The 24194-nt window shown below is 42.0% G+C and overlaps 1 protein-coding gene across 1 annotated transcript in view; it reads right to left on the bottom strand.

Moving 5' to 3' along the window:
• cttnbp2 (cortactin binding protein 2) overlaps positions 1 to 24194 on the bottom strand; it is an 80867-nt gene that overhangs the window by 24790 nt on the left and 31883 nt on the right. The window contains 2 exon segments of the mRNA XM_063877110.1: positions 2942 to 4337; positions 10511 to 10741. Coding sequence (XP_063733180.1) covers positions 2942 to 4337; positions 10511 to 10741 — 1627 coding nt within the window.

The raw sequence follows: 24194 nt of genomic DNA, 5'->3' as shown, positions 1-24194 counted from the left end.
TCACAAGCTTGCCACAAAAACCACAAATGTAACCTCTCAGAGAAGCACTAATACGTTTGTTTCTGTTGCTGTAGCTTGAAGCTATTGCTAGGTGCTAAAGGAGCTAGAGCGATCTTTAGCATTAGCTAGATAACACAACTAGCTACATTATACTTAGTGTCTTTCAGCGGGAAATTTACCAAACAATAATGTGTGAAATGCTCTGCTGATAATATGTAAGTGGTTTTATTTTAGCTAGTCATAAACTTGCCACAACAAACAGATATTAAACCTCTCAGAGAAGCCACTCAGTTTGTTTGTGTGGCTGTAGCCTGAAGCTATTTCCAGCTAAATCCCATGCTATGACTGTTATGTTATGAGCATATCAAGAGGATTACCGGGGGATTATGGTGACAAACAGGTAGACAGGTGAAGTGACATGCTGAGGTTCTGTTTCAATTGGAAGGTACACTGTAGTTAACGCTCCACTCCCTTTACTCAAGAGATGATCCCTCCTTTTAGATCTCTAGATTTTGTAAATGTAGAAGATATGAACTGCTTGCATTAAACTTAAAGCTAAAGCCGATTATTTCTATGTTTTGTTGTTGTATTATTTACCAGAAATCTGAATGTATTTTGTTCATTATTTTTAATACATATTTATTTGAAATTCAGTCTGATATTTGGCAAATATCGGGAGTGTTAACAAACCCCCAAAATGTGCTATAAATGTTTAATTCCTTCAATTTAGAAACAATATTTTTCAGATTTGATCTCTGTGTCTGCCGTTTTATTTATGATAAATACTGATTATTATCAGAATATTTTACAAAAATGTTTCATGCATCTTGTTCTTTATTATATAAACATGTTGGTAAAATTCATCCTGAGATATTTAGGATCTTACGACTATTTGGGATCACCATTAGAATAAAAAATAAAGAATCAAATGGTTTATCAAGAGTCATGCTACACAACACAAGCGTTTAAAGAATCAGTTAATATCTTCCTTGGACTTTAAACTGGTTTAAATGAATAATGAACATAAGTATATATGTAAAGGAACAATTTGAAGTGCTAAACCAGGGAAAAACCATGCCAATTATACGCAGGATGTAAAACAAGATTTTGAGATGATTTAATATTCGTCAAATACATTGTTTACGGTGGTAATAGATCATATTTATAATAATTATCTAAAGCAATTCCAGGCATTTGTCATGACGCAGAAACCTTGTGATAAAATGTTGGTAATTTAATTAACTTGTGACGCGTGCTGCAGCCTGGACAAAAGAGTCCGATTAACAGCGAGATGATGGATAGCATTCAGCTTTCACTACAATCATTCACACAGTGGACAAATAGAAAAATTCACACACACTACTTACTGTGCATTACAGCGTTATTAAATGATTTAGCAGAACAAACAGATGAAAATGGGAACAGAAAAAGACCTGATAACTAAACTAACTACATAGTAAACCTGCTAAAGGCTTCAGATGCTAGCTTTAACTACGGTTCATACCGCTGTTCTGACCTGGGAGGGTTAAAATAGTTAAGAAAAAGAAGGCAGAATGGAGAATTTGAGTGCAGAAATGTGTCTCCCAGACTGAATGGAGAGTTAAAAAGAGACTTTAATTAATAGGTAAAGTGCAGCAGAGATCCTTAAGGACATATAGGTAAAGGAAGCTGTTATAGAAGCTCTTCCTGTGTGTCAGCAGGTGGTGGTGGTGGTGGCGAATAAAAAGGCTAAATGTGTCTGATGACAGGTGAGATTGAGGACCTTCCTTTATAAGATGTGTAAGTGTAATTAAATGCAATAAACCGTGAAAGGTTGGTCACCCTGGTGTAACAAAGATATCAATATTTTGTGGCTTTCATTTAACTTTTAATTACCAGATATTTGGAGGGCATTACATCAGCGGATATGAGGACTTTTTTTTAGGCTTACAAAAACCTGATAAAACTAAAATATTTGTTTAAAATTGTTATGGATTAGATGGATATTCTAAAGGTTTTGTTTACGGTGTCATTATAGGCTGTATTTTACCTACAAAACACATGTTTGAGTAACTAGATAGATCAGCTTGATACGTTTGAATTAGGTATAATATCTGCATGCAAAAGACCAGGACTTTAATGTACTTTTCACAATTCACAGGTTCAATTTTAGGGTGGTTCCAGTTTATCACAACCTAGGTCTCGTGTTCTTAGGTTTGTCCTCATTTCTTATATGGTGACTGCAAACACACGACAACAACGAGCAGAAGACTGGACCAGACACATGAGCAGAGTCAATCAGGCCGAGAGCTAAGCCAAATTCTGTGATGCAGCTGATTTGAGAGTAAAACTAACATGTCATCTCGGTTCAATCGTGTGCAAAACCAAGAAGTAATTCTGTAGTAATTATTCTCCTGCAGATTTAATATAGCTTTGTTTTCCTTTGTTCCTGGAAAACTATACGCAAATTAGTATGGTTATAAATAAGACCCAAGTTGTAATAAAAATAACACAACGACGCATAGCACCAAACGCACATGACAAGGTAAATATAAATGCATACATTTATATTAAATGATTAAGTCACTGACATGGGATGTAGGTGTGATGAGTTAATGGAAGCAGAGACAGGAAGAGAGCAGGAAGTGGATGAGTTGTCATGCTGCTGGAGGATGGAAAAGGGAAGGGGGGGAAGAGAGAGCAGCCTCTGGCATCAGCTTCAGAGAGGACAGGGGTTACTGCTGGGAAATATATCTGAAATCAGGACAGGGGGAAACCAAAGACCCATGTGCTATCCTGTGACCTGATTGCTATGCTATGCTATGCTATTCTTTGCTATTATATGTAATGCTATGCTACTATAGGCTATGCTATGCTATGCTATGCTAGGTATAAAGACAGTTAAAGAGAAGAGGCAGGGGGGAGATCTGGAGGGAGGTGGAGCATGGAGGAGCCCCTTTACCTGATGCTGTTGCCAGGGGGCTGCCTGCTGAGGCTCGGGGGCTACGGGAGGATGAAGCACTAATGGAGGAGGAGGAGGTGGAGGGGGGGTTTATGGAGGAGGGGCTACTGACAGTGGAGGCAGGGCTGATGACGGGGGGGCACTCTGCACATGCTGCTGCAGGGGTCCGGACGCCCCCCGGGGAGCAGGCACCCACCTGAGAGGCCGTCAGGGCTGGGACGAGGTCCAGGGCAGGTTTTGGCGGCAGCTGGGGCGTGGCCGGTTTTACCCCAGAGGAGCGGCCGCTGTCCCCCACCCCCCCCTTCATGGAGGGGTGAGGGGGAGAGGGGGTCTGGGAAAGCCCTGGCTTTTTGGGAGGGATGGGAGGAGGGTTTCCCCGGTCGATCCTGGCCACCGTGGGCGACTTGATGCCGATGGGGTGGCTCAGGCGGCCGGGGAAAGGGCCTCCCTCTGAGGCAGAGTGGGGCAGGCCCGGACGCATGGGTCCTCCCGTGGGGGGGCTGGTGAAGCGCGACAGGACCTGTGTGACGGTGTGCCGGGCTTGCTGCTTGGCTGCGAAGTTGTCTCGGTTGGTGGGGGACAGGTCCCGGGCCGGAGGACTCTGGGACGATGTGCCGTTTTGGTCCTGTTCCTGGAACTTGTAGCGGGCTGCCTGGACGCGGGGGCTGACCCCGGTTGGGACGCCGTGGGCGGGTTGGCCCTCGGAGCCGTTCTCCGTCTGTGCGAGTCCTCCCGAACTGCTGTGGACGATCCCCCGACCGCTGGTCTTCGGCAGACTCAGCCCCACGTAGTTGGCGGGGGTCGGTTTGACGGGTATAGTGAGGGGGCTCTTCTTTGTGATGGGACTGTCTACCTCAGGCGGAGGCAGGTCAGTTTGACAAGATGCTGTTCGAGAGCTGATGGGCTCAGTGGCTACGGAAACAGACGTCACAGCTTTGGGTTTGGGGGGTGTGCTGGTTGGGGCAGCAGGTTCTGCAGTGGCAGCAGGTTCTGCAGCGTCCTTCACGTCTTCCGGTTCAGTTCTGAGCTGCTCCACCTGCTGCCGTAGACTCTGGCTCTCCGTCTCCTCGCGGCCCAACCTGGCCCTCAGCTGTTCCCGCTCCGTGTCAAACTCTGACAGCTGCTTCTCCATCTTGGCCTCCATCTGTTGGCTGCGTTGCCGCTCGGAGGAGAGCTCCTCCTGCAGCCGGACAGAGGCACGGCTCTCCTCGTCCAGCCGCGCCTGCAGCTCGTCGAAGCGCTGCGACTCCTCCACCACCCGCGTGGCCAGCTGCTTGCACTCGCGCACCAACATCATGACGATGTGCTTGTTCTTCTCACGCTCGTCCTTCAGCTGCGCCGTCAGCTTACGGTGATCCTGCTCCAGACTCTGCAGCTGCAACTTCTCCATCTCCAGCTGGAGGAAGACATACACACAAAGTCAGGGGACTATTATATTAGTTGATCTGTCGATAAAATGTCCAATAAAAAGGGTTTGAAAACATGTCAATCAGTGTTTCCTTAATGACATCTTCAATGTTTTTCTTCTGTTCAAACAAGACAAAGATATTCAATTTAGGACATAAATAAAACCAGAAAATATTCACAATCAAGAAGCTGAAATCAAAATATACATTGAATAAAAATGACTCAAATTTAATTGATTTAAGAGTTGAATAATTGACAAATGGATTCATCTTAACAGCGCTAATTTAAACAGGTTTTTAGTCATTAGTTGATGACAACCATGATTGTTAGCCGCAGCTGTAGCCTCTCTGTTGCATGTGAGCAGATAAAAGAGTGCATGAATAAGTCATCAGGTGTCTTCAGTTAGAATTACCAAATGGAAGTGATGCACATGTGACGGGCTGACATCACCAGGGATACCTTTTAACACGGATCATCTCTCAATTGTCCATCAGCACACACACACAGACACACACACACACACACACACACACACACACACACACACACACACACACACACACACACACACACACACACACACACACACACACACACACACACACACACACACACACACACACACACACACACACACACACACACACACACACACACACACACACACACACACACACACACACACACAGTACGTGCTCCATGAGCGTCACATGCATGTCAAACATCTGAACATCTCTCACACACACATTCCTCGTGTATCACACCACCTGTCTCACTGCATCGGTGACACACTGCCAATGTGAGGCTTCATCCTGTGGGAGCCTCAGTAACATTGGGCCGTTTAACAGACATGGGAACTGTGATATTTTGTACAAGCACGTAGATTAAGGTATGGGTACAAGGAGTAATGTGTTTCTGTATTTTCAGGTGAGCTAAAGTGGTGAAAAGATATATAAAAGTAGTGACACAGATCTATAATGAATATGTAAGTGTAAGGCAATTAAATGAGGAGTGTTGTCTGAACCAGTGCATGACATGCTAGCTAAAATGGACTTGTTTTGTAACGACCTGTAGCTAAATAAGACTTGTGTATGTGTGAGTCACTGTTTTTTGAGGGTTATTTGCAAGCAGACTTTTGGATATTTGATGTTTCATGCAAGTATACGAGTGTAAACAGATGTCTGTACAGATGCATCACATATTAGACCTAGCTGACAGTATGCAGCCGTGTTGCAGTGATGTGTTTCTGTGTTTACAGGTGAGCTAAAGTGTAAGGATGCATCAAAGTAGTGACACACATGTTTAAAGGAAGTGTAAGTGTGACACACTAGCAGAGATGCGGATATGATAGTTATTATATTGCAGTTAAATGACGAGTGTTGTGTGAAACAGTGCAACACATGCTAGCTAACATGATCTGTTTTGTAACCACCTGTAGCTAAATAACGACTTGTTCATTTGATAGTCACTGTTGTTTGAGGGTTAATTGCATGCATACTTTTTGATGCTTTGGGTATCATGTAAGTATAAGAATGTAAACAGATGAAACACAACGTCACATGCTAGCCCTAACGCCTGGAGAGTAATCACATGCAGCTAAACAATTCCTTGTGTATGTGCGGGAAATACCATCAGTCAGGGAATTTAAAGGGTTAATTGAAAGTGTCCAGGTGGGCAACACATCACTTGAATAACACAGACACTTTCAGACTATATACTTTAATGGAGTATTAGATAAATGCAACCCCTTGCACTCTGCAGAACTGCAACCACCGAACTCATCATCATGAAGCCATTTGTTTGTCACAAAGATAAGATTAGCTGGAAACGATTTCCTCAAGAAGAGCCTCAAATGAGCCAAACAAAACAGCTTGATTAAAAGAGAAAAATAAATAGACATTTCCACACTCTATTAAACCGCGGGGAGGCTCAGGGTTTCATTTATATATTCAGAGACGTGGTGTCTCTGTAAATGGTTGAATTTCGATGACTTGTCAAAGCTCTCTATATCTGGAGCGCCGCTGCTATTGTTAGCTCGGAGCCGGCTTCACAGAGGGTAACGAGGCTTAGCGGAGGCTCTGCACCCTTGCGCCAGACCCCATTGCTCTAACAAGCCTCCAACAAAGGAGTCGACACCCCTGTAACCCAAACGAGACCCCCTCCGCTCTTCCACATCCAGAAAACCATCAGGGAGTTCGTATCATCAGCTGAGGCTGAGGAGGAGCGAGGGGAGCGCCAGTCACTACTCAAAAGGAGGTGCTACGACTAGCTGCTAATTGGGTGAGGATTATGTGTGTTGTAAATCAGCCTAATGCCTCTGGAGCACGGGGCAGGATTAAAGACGACATATTCTGCTCGATTTGAGGTTTTATATATTTGTATTTAGTGTCTCTACTGTGTCTCCCTCTGTCAGAAACCAGAGCCCAGTCTGCTCTGATTGGTTAGCTGGCCGGCTCTGTTGTGACTGGTCAACCCCTTAGAGATGTCCTGCCCCTTAGCCTATCACTAAGGGGCATCCTCCAATGGAAGCATTTCAAGCAGGGGGAGGACCCATGCGTTCTGGACCCCTCAAAGCGCTTTACATACTACTAGTCATTCACCCATTCACCCTTTATTCATACAGAGCAGTACCACTTGCTCTAGGGAAGCTAACACTCACACACACTCAGGGTTCAGTAACTTCCCCAAAAATACATCCACATGTTGACTGCACGGGCTGGGATCGATCCGACAACCTTCCCGTTGAAATACGACCGAACTCCCCTTGCAGCAGTAAGCTTCTTTATCTAGAGAGGAGGGATTTTGATGTACACATTTCTTAGCAACACATTGTATTAGAGAGATATTTATAAGGTTTGAGATTTCAATATAGATTTAAACGTGCATATACTAAAAGGAACAGGAAATAGCCCAAAAGTTACATAACAGGGACGAGAGAAGGAGGAAGCCTCGGGATTATTTTAAGAAAAAGCAATTTCAGCAGCGGCGGTCGTGACCTTACTTCCAAATACAGCCTCAAAACAATTAGGCAGTGTGTTTACCCCCAAAAAACTCACAAATACAGTGTGTGTGTTGGGGGGGGGGTGCTCCTCCACCTTCATGACTGATTCATGGAGGAGCAGAGGAGTGGGGGTGTCTTCATTATGCCCATAAGCCCATTGAGCTTGTGTTACGTATAACTGCCTGCCAGTCACCTCATGGATAATTCAACAGCTTACTCACGGGGAAACGAGGAGCGAGACAGCAAACGGATGGAGGGGATAAAGATAGCACGGATAATCCGGGTGAATTCACCTTACCCGGCAACCCGGAGACCCCTCTGAGGGCACGCAGCATATGCATTGGTTTGTTGTTGCATCATGGCTTCCAACAAACCCATTTTTTTCCTGCTGTTTACCAGGGAGGTACAGCTGTGGTGAAGAGGGGAAGCTGCGGTTTGTGGGTACTGGCTCTACTTTTACACACATTTCAGGGTCAAAGGAAGGGAAAACTCTGAAGGACAGAGTCTTCTCACGTAGTTTTATTTCTGATGTTTGACGTTATGATGGAGAAAGAGAGGCAACTTAAACAGCAAGATTTTGGAAAAGAAATCTGGGACGTTTTTGCCTATATTTTTAGGATTAAAGGACAGTGTAGAAATGAGGGTATGACATAATAATTATAATTAAAAGAAGAATAACTAAAATAATAATTAAAAACATCATTATAATAATAAAAGTGAAAAAATAAGTTTTTATAAAATAATAATATTAATAATAATAATACTAGTATAATCATTATCATTAATAATAATAATGATTATAATAATGATAGTAAATATTTAAGAAAAATAATATTAAAAATGATAAAATTATTACAATAAAACAAAATAATAATACTAGTAAATATTTAAGTAATAAATAATAAAAATCATTATAAAATAATAACAATAAAACAAAAATAAGATCAAAAATAATCGCAATTAGTTATTTTTCCAAATTCTGCAACCCTAGTATGAACGATCCCAAGGCCGCGATCAAAATTAGGAAGTTGTGACTGTCATTAGTTTAACAACTCGGCAGAAATGTGTTTTTTTTAATGCAAATATATGTATTGTTGGCACTCAATAACCTTGACAACACACATGTGAATCAGGTTCTCCCATCATCCAAACTGCACAGCTACTTGAACAGCACTTTTATGCTTTCAAATCAAAAAAGAAAAATGAGAAACAAGCTTTTCAATATGCTTCTTTCACAGACGTTCTCTCTTACTTGCTTTTGTTTGAAATCCAATGAGAATAAAAGTGTTCCCACTCATTACAGTGTGAACTAAAATCAATCTTTGAGGAGAAACCCGTCGGAGGACCGGATTAAATTAGATCCCACGGCTTAGATAAATGTCATGGCTCTGTGCGGCTGCTACAAAGGCAGAGAGAGAAGATATTATGTGTGGTTTAATAACTTTTTTAAGCTTTTCTTCATGGTGTTTTTTAAATGTCCCTGTGATGCAACGATTCCCTCATGAGAAGCAATTTGAACTACACGAATAAAGATGCCTTGTTTTTCCTCTGAGCTCCGTCTGAGGCTGATGCAACACCTGCAAGATGCTCCTCATCCATCAGCAGACAGAAAATTAACTGGAGCTTCTGTATCAGATCAATCACAGTGATTTAAACCCCCAAAACTGCACCACACACCCACCCATACACACACGCCCTTCTTAAGATGGCTGTTTAATCTTTTGGTTCAATAATAAGTGAGAAATCTCAGAAAAATGTAGAATAAAAGTTCCATTTTCAGTTAGTATTCACATTTGTATATTCTACAGGAGATGCATTCATATTATTACAAGTCATTTTTAAGTATATTGTAATAAACATCTAATATAATGTAGTAGAATATGCAGACTGTTACTTCAACCTCTTGTGTTTGCATAAATACCCTTTTCATCTTTCGTTGCACATTTTTTAATTCTTATGTTTAAATAAATATCCTTATTTGTTTTATTTTATTTGGATATTTTTACTTATTTCGACCTCTTATGTTTATAGAAATATTCTTATTTTACTTTATTGTTTGCACTTTCTTACTTAAGCTTCTCATGTTTATACAAATATTTCTAGATATTCAAATGAATATTATATTTCACTGCACATTTTGTCTTTCATTTCTTATATTTATTTAAATATGTTTTATTTTATTCTATTTATTGCATTTTCTTACTTTATGTTTTTTATTCTATTCTTCCAGTATTTATTTAAATCTTAGTTTAGAATTTTTTTTACAATATCAAAAATGATATATGATGTACTTTTATTATTTGTAAATTTATTTTATTCATGAAGTCGTATTTTTATTCTGACCCTGTTTCAGTGACGTTCCTCTCTCACCAGCAGCAGTTAAATCTTCCCTCTGTAACATAAAGCCTTTATAAAGTGATGCTGAGCTCCCACCGCCTCCCCTGCACTCAGAGATTAATGTGTGATCTAAACGAGCCAATAAGGGAGTAATGATGACAGCAAATTATGGATGAGTTTGGAGACTGTCGGAGAACATCTGCTTCTTTATGCGCCTCAATACATTTATCTCCTGTACGTTTCAAAAGACATTCAATCTCCTTCTGTTTCCCCCTCACTGGATGCTTTGTTTTTTAAATGCCATGTACATTTACTCATGTGACAAACTCTCATTTTTCATGTCTGTTGACTCTCACTGACACAATCTGGAAACAGAGCGGGAGAAAAAAGAACCCTACAAAAGTTTAACACACAGTTTCTTTGAAGTCTTCAGTCTAGCATCTCAGAAAGCCGAACGCATCAGGCTTATGAGGACATAGAGAAGACAAGTAAGCAAGAGAAGCGATGCATATCTAGTCTGCAGAGAGACAGGAGGGGAGAGAGTCTGAGCTCTGGCTCTTCACGGCAGAAAAAATAAGCAATTTAGTTTTTAACTTTTGCTCTTTCTGGTCCATGTGAAATCTGATTGATAAAAAGGAGCACGATAACTTTAAGGCATCTGATGAAACACCACACCTATAGGATATGAGTTTCATGGCGACACAGAGGTCGGCTATTTGAGTTAAAGTTTGATGCATCCAAGGGACTTTTACTGACTGTCCTTTATTTTATATTTTAACATTGTCGTCCTCCTCCTCCGCCTCCTCCTCCTCCTCCTCTCTTACCCTCTTCTGGCGGCTCTCGGCGGCGGCCAGCTGTGCGGACATGCGCTCCTGCATCTTCCTGCAGTGCGCCATGACGGCCTCCAGGACAGAGATGGGGCTGGAGCCCAGGGGCCGCCGCTCCTTGTCTCCGCCGGGGACCCCGCTCTCAAAGTCCCTCTGCAGGGCCAGGAAGGGGTCCGTCAGGCTGTAGTGACCGTACCGCTCCTGCAGGAACACCTCCTTCCTCTGAGCCTGGAGGAGAGAAAGAGGAGGAGAACATTTTAGTTTAAATATATAGATAAAAAACTGCAATTCTTTACTCATGTGAGACCGTATTTGAGTTAATCACATTTTATTTACAGCAATTAAAAGATATACAACAAAACATACCAAAAACCGCAGAAAACACCAACAATATTATACAAAATAAATACCTATAAACATCTTAAAAGTTTTAAATATCAAGATGCATGCTCTACTTCATACGCAATGTAAAGTATTGCATCAGAAACAGAAGTGAAATCTGTTTTTAAATGTGCTTTGATACGTTACGTTTACTTCAAAGTACATTTGGACACACAGCAAGAGTCCCAATATTATCTGGATCTGAGGTTATGTAAAGATTGTAATATAAAACATGTTTTCACATCTATAAAATGGTGTTAAAATGTTGGATTTGCATTTTCTGATGAAATACAGGGTTTGTTTCAACCCTCCAGGGCTCTTTAAAAGAGAAGGAGGAAAAAAATCACTCACTAACAATGAAGACAAACACGATTCAATGAGGAATGATATACAGATATAGTTTCATTATTTGTATTTCTTTTAAATATATAAAGGTATTGTGAATGTTGCATTGCCTGGAACTTAAACCTGTTCCTTTCAAAAACCTTGTTGTAGCTAATGTGCATTTGATTTGACAACAAAAATATTGAATTTTGATTCTTTCCCATCAGTCAGTGGACCCTGAACGCCCCACCACTGACCGCTGGGAGCCCGCCTGCCTGACTCCACCGCCTCTCAGCGCTGCACACACACATATCTCAGGTTACACACGCACACACACACACACAGGCCGAGGTCGGTGTTAAATCAGGAGAAAATGTTGAAACGGTACGACACACCGACCCGGTATTTTAGTTTCCATTATACTCCTCAACAGAGCACTTGCTTAACCCTGAAACAAATCGATCATTTACCTAGATGTTACACACTCTGACATTAAGGCACACAACATTTTAAAAACTATCTTGTTTTGTTCAGGAAATACCGAATAGAAAGCACATGACTGCAGCGTAGCTTGGTGTTGTCGGCTGGGTCTCTAATGACTGATGCATTTACATGATTAAACTTGAACAAAATGGAAAATATCAAAACCCTCTGCTTGCAATTAACACTCAAAACACAGCGACTGACAACATACAGCACACACACACACACACACCCACACCCACACACACACACACAGTCCATGTTAGCTTACGTATTACCATGAATTGACCTTGTACATATTCAAGTCTGCTAATGAACATTTTCCAGATACAGGTTAAAGAATATAGCAAAATCCACAAGTCCATTAACCTTCTAGTGTCCGTTTACAGGCCAGATATTACTGACTGCACGCTGCCACCACGACAGAAACTATGTCGCTGCACAGCTGCAGCCTCTCCTGTTTATCATCCATCTTCCAGCTGTGACTTCCAGGAGAATGTAAACACAGCGACACTCAGCAGATGAAGCAAGAGAAGGAGAGTTGAACAAATGGATGTGAACGCAGCATGATGGCTAAGCAGTTGACCAATCACAACAGAGCAGGACAGCTGACCTGGTTTCAGACGGAGGGTGAAAAGAGGTGCAGGCAGAAGTTCAAATGTTTCCGTAAAGCCAAATAACTTCATTCATAACAAGTTAGTGAAAACCATCAGAGTTGCTACTGCAGCTTCAGAGGAATATTTAAATATGTAATAATAACGTGGAGAGATATTTAAGGAACGTGGAGGCGAGGAGAAGACTAAGAGCCCAGCGTGTGAGAGACAGCAGAGACAAAGAGGAGCGAACGGAGGGAAGGTGTGAGAGACGCTTCGCCAAAGAAGGAGATGGAGATCGGAGAGTCAAACAACACACACACACTCACACTCTCACACACACACACTAATGAAACACTCACACAAAGAGCACTTAAGATTGATGGTAAATCCTAAGAAAATCTGAAGCAGCTCTCCGTGTTGACGGCTCTCCGTGAGGAGGCCAATATAAACACTGCACAGAGGGGAGGTGTGTGTGTGTGTGTGTGTGTGTGTGTGTGTGTGTGTGTGTGTGTGTGTGTGTGTGTGTGTGTGTGTGTGTGTGTGTGTGTGTGTGTGTGTGTGTGTGTGTGTGTGTCTCTAAAGAAATCTGTGTCTTTGTTCATTTTTCACAGTAAGAGTGGTCCAGCAAATACTTTTTGGTTAGTATTTCAAAATAAGAGCGTTCCAGCAATTCATTTTTGTATATTTTTCAGAATAAGAGCAGTGCAGCCATTACTTTCTGTCTTCTTTTACCGTCATTGTCAGCCAAACAGACTGCAGTTATAAATGTATTAAACCAGTCTATTCTGATATAAAGTAAACCTTTCCCATCACTCAGCTTGGCATGTTTCCCTTCCCTGTTGGGAGCAATGGAAAGTTTGGTCAATATTTCCTGGTCCTGGAGCTCAGGGTCACGGGTTATCCTATTACGGCGCGGGGTCAGAGAGAAATCCTTTGGGATCTCATCAGCTGTCCGACACTGAGCTCCCATCAGGCGGCATTGATCCCACAGATCCATCGGCTGCCATTAGAGGAAAAGCTGCAGCGGGGTCAGACCAGTGCAGGTTGAGTAGGGGGATACTGGTGTTTCCATACTGAAGCTTCACAGGAAAACATCCTATTTCAGTCTCTTTATATTTTCCTTGCAATCATTGTGTCGAAGTGTGTAGGATCATCTTTAATCTACAGGAGCTTTAACAAATAACCAATTAAACTAAATCAAATGACTTTTTTTATGGAAGTTTGCTCCGTTTCTTTTATCCATTTGGGCAAACGCCCTAATTGGGATTAATTCCAAACTTTAAATGGGTTATCCTTGGACTATGCTACACCCTGAAACCAATTTTTATTATAATCAGGTCAGCAGTGCTTTCTGTAATCCTGCTAATGAACGGACCAACAAACCAAACAGAAAACCAAACCTCAGTGTTGGCATTATTTTACACTTTGAAGCAGAAACAACTTTCAAAAGGAAAAACAATCAACACATTTGTGATTACTATTTCCTTTGTGGGATGAAACCCAACTTCTTGAGAGAATAAGCCGTCTTTTTCCCCCAATGTTGAGAAAAAACGTCTCCAGTATAAGAACTCAAAGGACAGGAGAGCCTGGCAGTCAAAATGAAACCAAAGCTAACAGATATTTTACGTTTCTTTGACTGATATTCCTTTCGTTAGTCGGAGAGGCGACTAGGGGTCAGATCTTAAAGTGAGGGGATTGAAAACAAACCGCAGAGACCTCCAGCAAACCGTTAATAAAGGTTTAAATAAGACGTTTGCCTACTGCTTTTGAGAGGGGGGGGTGGGGGGTATAGTGTTTACAAGCGGAGCTGCAGTAATACTATAGTATTTACAAGAGCAGCAGTGGTGGAGGGCTCTGACAGGGACCTCAGTATTATTAGCATCAACCTTTTCAGGCATGCGTCTCTCAGTGGGTGAGAGGGTTCAGGGAGCGGAGCCAGGAAGAGAGAGTTGGTCTCCGCAGAGATGGGGACGAGACGGAGGAAAAAGACAAGTGACAAAACGCTGCGAGGAAGGACGAGAGACGAGGGCCACAGAAAGGCCTTCAGCAGAGAGAGGGTCCTCCAAACTTTGACATGGTGGAGAAAAGAGCAGCATGTGTTCGAGTGTCTTATTTTAAAGCCATTCATGACTGTGTGAAAAACAAGTCGGTGGCTGCCAGCCAATCCGCAGCTGTGATACAGAAATCGTCGGGTCAAAACAGAGGAGTCGTTCATGTCCGGGGGAAAATGCACAAGCAAACATTAGAGCACAAGAGGAAGAAAGGGCTCGAGGGTGCTTCACACAAAGTGGTGCTCGAGATGATGCTCGGTTCAGAGTGCAGCGGCAAAGAGGAATAAGAACGAGATGGAAATGTTTGGGAAATCCCCCGAAATAAGGGACAGTAACAGAAAAACCAGAGGGAATGAGAAACAGTGCTCCTACAAATTCACATCAGAATGTAGTCTCCATGCTTCAATGTTCAGAAAGCTCTTTATTTCTCTCATACTTCCTGTGCTGCAGCACCTCTTTTCACCCTCTGTCTGAAACCAGACCCCAGTCTGCTCTGATTGGTTAGCTGGCCGGCTCTGTTTGTGATGAGTCAACCGCTTAGAGATGTCCCGCCCCCTTAGCTTATCACGTACAATGCTAGCCAATAGGAGCGCACATGTTTGATGTCACTACATTTAGGGTCTCTGGGATTTTAGCCTCTGCTGACCATTTACATGCACACAAACCTATAAAAAACACAGTAAAGTAAAGCATACAAGGGTTACTTTAAGAAATGAGAGGAGGAGGAGAAACTTCCTCTTCATGCTGTGTGTTTAAAAACGTCTCCCCTGATGTCCCGCAGGAAGCATAAAGACGGTCGTAATCTAAATTGCACTCGGTTTAATACAGTAAGTGTCTCGTTCCAAACGGACACTCTTCATCAGCTCCCTGCTCCTCTCTGCCAGCGGACACTTTTTCATCACAGCAGTTTGTTTTTGTGTTAATTAAATGCAAGAAATGGTGAAGCTAGAAGTGCAGTGCAGTCTTATTTAGGTAATTAACTCATCTACAGCGAGTTCAGATCACTTTAATACGGATCCAATGACGCACACATAGCTTTAAATGTGCTGGGATGATTGATTTATCGTTTTTTAAATGACTTTTTAAGCTAAAAAATACCAAACCAGCCTCTCCAAAATAAACATTTGCCAACTTCTTTTTATTTTCTGTCTTTTAGGATTAAATAACGTATGTTCTGAAACCACATTTAAAACGTGCAAGCATGCAAAACAGTGCCAACACCACCTGCACTAAATAAATAAGAGTAGATATACTTAATGAATCAAAAATTAGGACACTTTTTTGTTGCAGCAGCATGTAAAAAAGATATTGCACATCCCAAAACGTATACAGAATCATTTACAAAACCCTATAACCTACTATTACTAAATACACTTTAAACATAGGATATATAAATTATAGTTTGATGCATTTTTTTAATAACCTTTACCTGCAATAAGGTCAAGTTTGAGTATAATTATCACGGTTATTGAAAAGGGGAAACAAGAGTGAAATCTGGTTTAAAAATAACCTATTTATTATTAGAAATATTAAAGAATCTATTGAGCTATTAACATTTATGGGATAAACAATCACATCAGCTAAAGCTAAGGTGTTTTATTGTGTGAATAGTCGTAAGCGGTGCAGGTTTTCCTGCCGCGGGGCTTTTAATCAACACTTCCTGTCAGTGTCTGTGCTGCCGGGAAGAGCCGTGCTCGGTGGGAGGACGGTCGCATCAATACGTATCGACCGTCCCTCCGCGGGGCTCTGGTTTCAGTCACACGGGGTCAGGTTGACTGCATCCTGTTCAGACCAACATCCACCTTCAAGCTGGAGCAGCTCTCACACCCGGCACCTTCTGACTGATGCGTGTGGCAGCAGGCCTCAGCGCCTTGCTGAAGGACGCATGGCATTCAAACAGGAGTTATTACTCAGTTAGTTCTGGGCTTTTTGCTTTGTGATTGTTTTTTAATTTACTCTGCTGTTCTGTTCATTTCATCTCTTGATAACGGGCTCAGGTGACATTCAGTAATTTAGAATACAGATTCACAAAACTAATTATAAAATAGTGAAATACAGATAGAATAACAAGATCCAGGTCCAGCAGCGGCTCAGTCAGTGGGGGCTTGGACTGGGAATCGTAGGGTCGCCGGTTCAAGTCCCCAAACAGATTTGAAATAAGGAAAGTGGACTGCTACTCGGAGAGGTCCCAGTTCACCTCCTAGGCCCTGCTGTGGTGCCCTTGAGCAAGGCACTGGACACCTCCAATCCCCCCTCCCCATTGCTGGTAGCTGCCCACTAGGATGGGTTAAATGCAGAGGACCAATTTCACTGTGTGTGCTCTGCTGTGTGCATGTATGTGACTAATAAAGAGGGTTTCATCCTCCAATTCTTCTTCTTCTAATGTTCCACCACTTCTTTGTTTGTTACATTCCATTTCCTTCGTGAATGGAATTGATTAAGGGTGAAGTGGCATAAATGGATTCCTGTTGTAAATGTGTTTGATAATGACGATAAAAGTCCTTTTAAGAATAAACTAGTGTGAGTGAATGTTGGCAAGAGTTTGATTACACTTTGGAAAGTATAATCAATAGTCTGATAAATGAGACAATCATTTAGTGCAGATTGAATCAGAGTATGTGAAATAAAAATGGAGAAACTACATTTCCTTCTACTATTCCATCGATCTACAGGTATAGAATAAAGCTCAAACATAGAGACTGTATTTAAAAGTGTTTATGTCCCAAAAATTATACATTACTCTTCTCAAAATGTGATCAAGACCTCGAGTTGAAAATGTGTTCATTGTGTTAGAAGCTCGAGTGTTACATGGTGATGTCACTATGTTCCGGAAGTAAACAAAGCAGTCCAATGGAGGCGTTTGAGGCAGTGTATGGGACAGAATGTCCCTCTGGAGGAAATATATAGGAATCTATCACGTACAATGTGTTGAAGCGCTAGTCAATAGAAGCGCAAATGTTACATAGTGATGTCACTATGTTCCGGAACTTTGGGATTTTAGCCTATGCAGACCTTTAACATGCACTAAAGCCTATATAAACACACTACAGGAAAGGGAAAACCTCCAAAAAAGCATAGTACGGCCTCTTTTCTGTTGAATTGACAGACTTCCACATAGCTTTGAGCTTTTTATAGACACCAATCTGTGCCATCACAGAAATTTCAGGACACAAATGTGTTAAATATCACCTCAGAGCATCCAACAAATGCTCCATAGCTTCCCTGTGTGATAACCGACCTGATTTATGTGGCACTCCTGAGGAGCCTCCTCATCGACTCCAAACTCAATTTGGTTTTCTAGGTCAAAGCGAGCAAGGAGCTGACAACCGGCATCGAGTGAGGAGTGAATCAAGAGACATGATTGGCTGAGGAAGTTGAGGGGTGGGGGGGATCTTTTTGGATCCATTTCTGTCTCTGGAGATATGGATGCCTCTGATACATTGGAGGACTTTCCCTGTGTGTGTGTGTGTGTGTGTGTGTGTGTGTGTGTGTGTGTGTGTGTGTGTGTGTGTGTGTGTGTGTGTGTGTGTGTGTGTGTGTGTGTGTGTGTGTGTCTCAACAGGGGGTGGATAGTCCCTCAGGATGATCGGACCCTGGGGAAGATGGCAGCGATCCCGTGGCCCATCTGTCATCACACACACACACACACACACACACACACACACACACACACACCAATTAACTCATATTCGCTTCAACGCGCATCCTTCCGAATTATCAGTCAATGAGCTGTGATGTGGTAGCAGACATTTGAACCCAATCAGCATAAAACACAATCCTCAGATGCCTAGCATTGACGAGGTGTCTCGTACAGGTCATACGGGGGGAACTTAAGCTAAAGGTCATCAGCTCAAAACCACAAATCTCCTCAATTAGAGTCCCGGCACACACACGTGAACCTCTTTGATATGAAGACCTTCACCCCCTCTTAGCTCCTGAACTTCAGCCGTCTAAGTCCTACGTTCATACAGTGGTTAGGTTTGTTTATGACTCTTAAATAAAAACATATACATTGGCTACTTAGCCGAAAAGATGCCAAGAAACACTAAGATGGATGGGGGGGGAATCAACTCAGTGAACAACAGATACTGAGGATGCTGGCAGATGAAGAAGAGGAAGGAAGCTAGGTAGCCAATATAAGGCTTAGTCGTCTTGCCAAATAGTGAGCCTGTGTTGATGTATGAACACCATGTTAGAATTGGTTTATAACTGGTTCTTAATAATTAATAATGTGTTTAAAACCTCATTAATAACCTAATCATAAACCCTTTATGAATCCTTTATAAGGGTAATGTAAAGTGGTACCATATAAACTTATTCCGGGCTATGCTAACGTAGCTTGAAGTCGGACATGAAGCAGATAGGGTGCCATATACTGTCAAATAAATATTAAACCACAAAACCAAGAACCGGAAAATAACCACAAACTATGTTTACTATCCCAATAAACACCATCTAATAAAGGAGGGGTTTGCAAAATGATCAGCCTCTAAAAGACAGGGTTTCGCACCAGTCCCAATAAGAAGCATGCCTAATCAGCTATGCAATGTAAACCATGTGGACCTACGTATATGCAATGCACTCATATGGAGATAATGATATTACTTGGGAAGTGTAAGTCACTGAACTGAAATATATGTGCATCAAATGAGTTGTGACTCCAAGAAAGCTCTCACATTAGGATCTGATGCTACCTTTATTGTCCCTATTTGCTATCGCTAAATACCATGCAGCCTTTTTACAGCAATACTCAAAACAATGAAGTTATTGGGTAACATGTCAGCACTTTGCAAGGCATCCTTCACATTTAACAACACACTGACACGTGACATAAACCTCCATCAGTATGCACAGTGATGGCGGTCGGTGGCTACTGTAACACTGAGTCAGATATCTCTACCTGCAGCGAGGGCGAAAGAGAGAGAAAGAGAGAGAAAGAGAGACACTCGATGACCTGATATCACGTGGATTTCACTTTGCTGGAGGATCAATATGAGCAGAAGGGTGTGATTTGACACAGGAGATAAGAGCGTTAGCTGTACCGCACACATAGAGTGGGAAGTATACATTCGACTGAGATAGAAGGAGGACAATAGAGGTATAGATGGGAGAATAGCGAGATATGGGGGAGAGAAAAAAACACAGAGTGGATGAAAGGGGAAGAGGAGAACCAGCAGGACAGACCATCAAGCACAGAGATTGAGTTTCATTTCATCGTGTGGGAGAAGCTACATCTGAATATTAAAAAGGCCCTATTATACTTTTGGGGCTTTTGTCTCTCCTGTGTGTTCTATAGTGCATGTAAATGGTCTGCAGAGGCTAAAATTTGGGATTACACTCGTGCTTCTATTGGCTAGCGCTCCAACACATTGTATGTTATAGGCTAAAGGGGGCGGGACATCTCTAAGCGGTTGACCAATCACGACAGAGCCGGCCAGCTAACCAATCAGAGCAGACTGGGCTCTGGTTTCAGACAGAGGGTGAAAAGAGGAGCTGCAGCACAGGCAGGATGAGAAAAATAAAGAGTTTTTTGAACATTAGAGCATGGAGACATGTCCCAGGAGAGGCACAAAATACAAAAGTTAAAAGGAGCATAATATGTCCTCCTTTAAGGCTAAATATGTGTAAATAATATCATGTTTAATTCAGTATTGTGGGGGCTGTATATATTAGTCTGGTGCAGATCCTACTGTCCCCTTGTGGCATCACGTCTGAAAACTTTCCCGACTAGTTGAAGTGATTCCAAAATCCATCACTCATTCATCTCTCTTTCTCTGAGGTCAGGGGAGTCAAAGAGAGAGGGGTGGGGGTTTGGAGTCGGTCGCTGTTCTGCCCCCGGGGCGTCGATGCTGTCAGCAAAGAGCTGTCCTCGCTCTGACATCAGAGGAACCAGGACACTGTTATATAACCATCAGCAAGGGGGGGGGGGGGGGGGGGGGGGGGGCCGGTGTTTGATGCTGTTTGGGGGGACTTTGATAAAGAAGATATTTGTTTGCACGTGTACAGCCACTCAAAGCACAACAAAGATAATAACTGATAATCCCACAGAGAGACAATCCTTCCCTCTGGACGTTGCATCATTTGTGATCTTCAATATGTATAATAAAGCTGAGTTTGTACATTTCTTAGCAAGAAGGAAAGGTGTTGCATCAATGAAACATTAAACAGCTAAATCTCCTCAACATGGAGGATGTTGGAGCTTAATATTAACACAATGCACTCAATTCTTTATTACATATTTGAGTTTGGTGCTTAAATGTAGGAGAAAGACTAGGGCTGCACTCCAATGTGACTTTTAAAGGAGAACATTAGGGCAAGACGTCCTTGTTCAACGCATGTTATGGCAATGTTCCCCATGATCACGTTAAGAGTTGAAATTATATCTTGGTTATTGAATTAGTTGACAGATGTGTCAGCTATTTTGATAATCATTTAAGTCATTTTCCCCCCAAAAAATGCCAGGTATGTTTGGGCTTTAGCCAATCAGATGCAAGGATTCTTCCTTATAAACCAAATAGCATAGTCAGATCATAATCTTTTGAGGCCCTCAGCCAAACTGTAAAAATGTAAAACTGCATTTAATATTTACACTAAAAAGGCATCGTTTTTTACTGCTCAACTGATCCAAAAAATACAAAATGATCTTTCTTCTTTACGAAACATTACATCCACTAGTTTCCGCCCGTTTCTGATATATATGAAAACGTTTGAATCTCCATCAGAATTTAAAATAATTTCAGTGGTTTTTAACTAGATTTGGCTGCAAAATGTCAGTCTGTAATGACGTATCCACCAGTAGGGTGTGAGTGGGAAGGGGTTTATCAATAATAGGGTCATTTGGAATATGCAAAACTACACCTTTACAAAATAGAAATACAGCCAAGTAGCTGATACATAAGAAAACAACTCATCTTAGAATTCCTTTTGTGAGGATATTTGCTTAAGAGTAATGCAAACACACACACACACACCTACTGTAAATGTGTTACTATGCAGACTACGGGCTGAGAGAGGTCCAACTTGGTGTTATGTTTACCCAGAATCCCTTGCAGTGGCAGCTTTCCCCACTCATGTTTAATGAGTTCAGCCGACGGCCTCAATGAAAGTTTGATAAGGACCCAGATACTGTATATATGCACACACACACACACACACACACACACACACACACACACACACACACACACACACACACACACACACACACACACACACACACACACACACACACACACACACACACACACACACACACACACACACACACACACACACACACACACACACACACACACACACACACACACACAGAGCTGAGTAATCTGCAGTAAGAAAGATCTAATGATAATAATCCTCATGTGAACGAGCACAGAGACTTTATTGTGTCATGTGATGTCTCTCTCTTTCCTACACACTGAACCCGATAACAATCTCAATACAACATTCACAGGACTTCCTCACCCTCCTCTCCTAAATCTCTCTCTCACTACAAGCAACCACAACAAACAAAAAAGGTTATGGCCTCAAATTAGACGCTGGATTTCAGCCCATCTGCCTCTCATTGAGATACAGCAGAATGTCGGTGATGAATTTAACTTTCAAAAAGCTTTATTTTCTTTCTAAAACGGTCTTTAAATGGCTCCAGCCTAAATTCAATTATTAATGTGTCTGTTTCATAAGAGAGGCTAAGCGTCCCAAGAGGATATGAATGTTTTTTCAACTGAGTGAATTCAGCTTTGGGAAAAAAACACAAATTAATTATGAGCTAGCATTGGTGCTATTGCTAGCTTGATACTAGGCTAATGTTACACTTTTAAATGGTAGGTCAACCGCTTAAGAAATATATAAAGATTGATAACAACCTCGTTCCCATTAGGATGAAGCTAAAACAACATGTGATCCTACAGGATTCTATTAGCTTAGCTTAGCATAAAGGCTAGGAGCAGAGGGATTGTCAGCTAGCCTGTGTGCCATAGTTAGCTTGATACTAGGCTAACTGTTAGACTTTTCGAGTAGTAGTTCAACCTCTTAAGAAATATGATTATGATTTGTCTCCCTGATGCAAAGATTAATAATAACCAGCAGTGGCTCAGTCAGTCCAGCAGTGGCTCAGTCAGTCCAGCAGTGGCTCAGTCAGTAGGGGCTTGGACTGGGAATCGTAGGGTCGCCGGTTCAAGTCCCCGAAAAGACTTGAAATATGGAAAGTGGACTGCTACTTGGAGAGGTCCCAGTTCACCTCCTAGGCCCTGCTGTGGTGCCCTTGAGCAAGGCACCGGACACCTTCAATCCCCCCTCCCCATTGCTCCCCGGGCGCTGCACAATAGCTGCCCACTGCTCCTAGTACTAGGATGGGTTAAATGCAGAGGACCAATTTCACTGTGTGTGCTCTGCTGTGTGCATGTATGTGACTAATAAAGAGGGTTTCATCCTCCGATTCTATCTATCTATTTAACCTTGTTCCCATTCATATGAAGTTAAAACAGCATGTGATTATATTAGCTTAGCTTAGCATAAAGGCTAGGAGCAGAGGGATTGTCAGCTAGCATGTGTGCCATAGCTAGCTTGATACTAGGCTATTGTTACACATTTAAATTTAAAGCTCAACCTCTTGAGAAGTATGATTATGCTCTGTCCCTCTGAGAGTGAGATGAGAAGATTGATAACGACCGTGTTCCTATTAATATGAAGCTAAAACAGGATATGCTTTAATTAGCTTAGCTAAGCATTCGACTGCATGAAAAGCAGTTTGAATGTCTCTGTCCAAAGTAATACAATATGTTATTTACTGAGCTTTGAACACGCTAGTAGTCATATGTGTTTAACTTTGGAAAGAGCCAGCCTAGCAGTAACCCTGCTTCTAGGCTTTATGCTAAGCTAGGCTAATAAAACAATCCTAAAATCTAACAAAAATGCAAATGAAACAGAAGCACATTATTTTTCTGACCTGCAACTATTATAAAAAGTCAAATAAAGCCTTTGAATCTCCCTATATCTGCTGTTCAGGTTGTACCCCACACACACACACACACACACACACACACACACACACACACACACACACACACACACACACACACACACACACACACACACACACACACACACACACACACACACACACACACACACACACACACACACACACACACACACACACACACACACACACACACACACACACACACACACACACACACACACACACACACACACACACTTGTCCGAAAGCTATATGCAAATGTTATTGTTGTTTTTAAAAAACATAATGCAGTAAAGAAAACTTCAAAGAAAACACACCATCATTTGTGTGCATATTCTAAGTAATGCAAACACACACACACACACGCACACACACACAAACACACAGCTGTGTGTGGGGGCTGCCCAGTACAGTCAGCTCCTTGCAGCCTATTTTTATCCGTAATGCCACAGTAAACCAACTCAGGCCACTGCTTGATTAAACCTCAAAGTCCCCGTGGGCAGAGGCACAAAAACCCCTCCAACATCTGATAAGGATAGAAATGTGTTTATTACATACAGTGCGTGTGTGTGTGTGTGTGTGTGTGTGTGTGTGTGTGTGTGTGTGTGTGTGTGTGTGTGTGTGTGTGTGTGTGTGTGTCTATGTGTCAAAGGTTGTGGTGCAGTCATGTGCATGCATATTTATTTTTCTTTAAATATGTGTCAGCGTATTATATCCGGCTGATTTAACCGCATGTTTAAAATTTAAAAAAAGCCTCAAGCATATAGAAACACGCACACGCACACACACACACACACACACACACACACACACACACATATACACACACAATTAAAAGCTGGAAATACCCCTGCTTGCATTGACAT

This window comes from Eleginops maclovinus, chromosome 2 (assembly GCF_036324505.1).
Source record: "Eleginops maclovinus isolate JMC-PN-2008 ecotype Puerto Natales chromosome 2, JC_Emac_rtc_rv5, whole genome shotgun sequence".
Taxonomy (NCBI): domain Eukaryota; kingdom Metazoa; phylum Chordata; class Actinopteri; order Perciformes; family Eleginopidae; genus Eleginops; species Eleginops maclovinus.
Note: the sequence above shows the minus strand (reverse complement) of the source record. Positions and strands in the feature narration are given on the sequence as shown.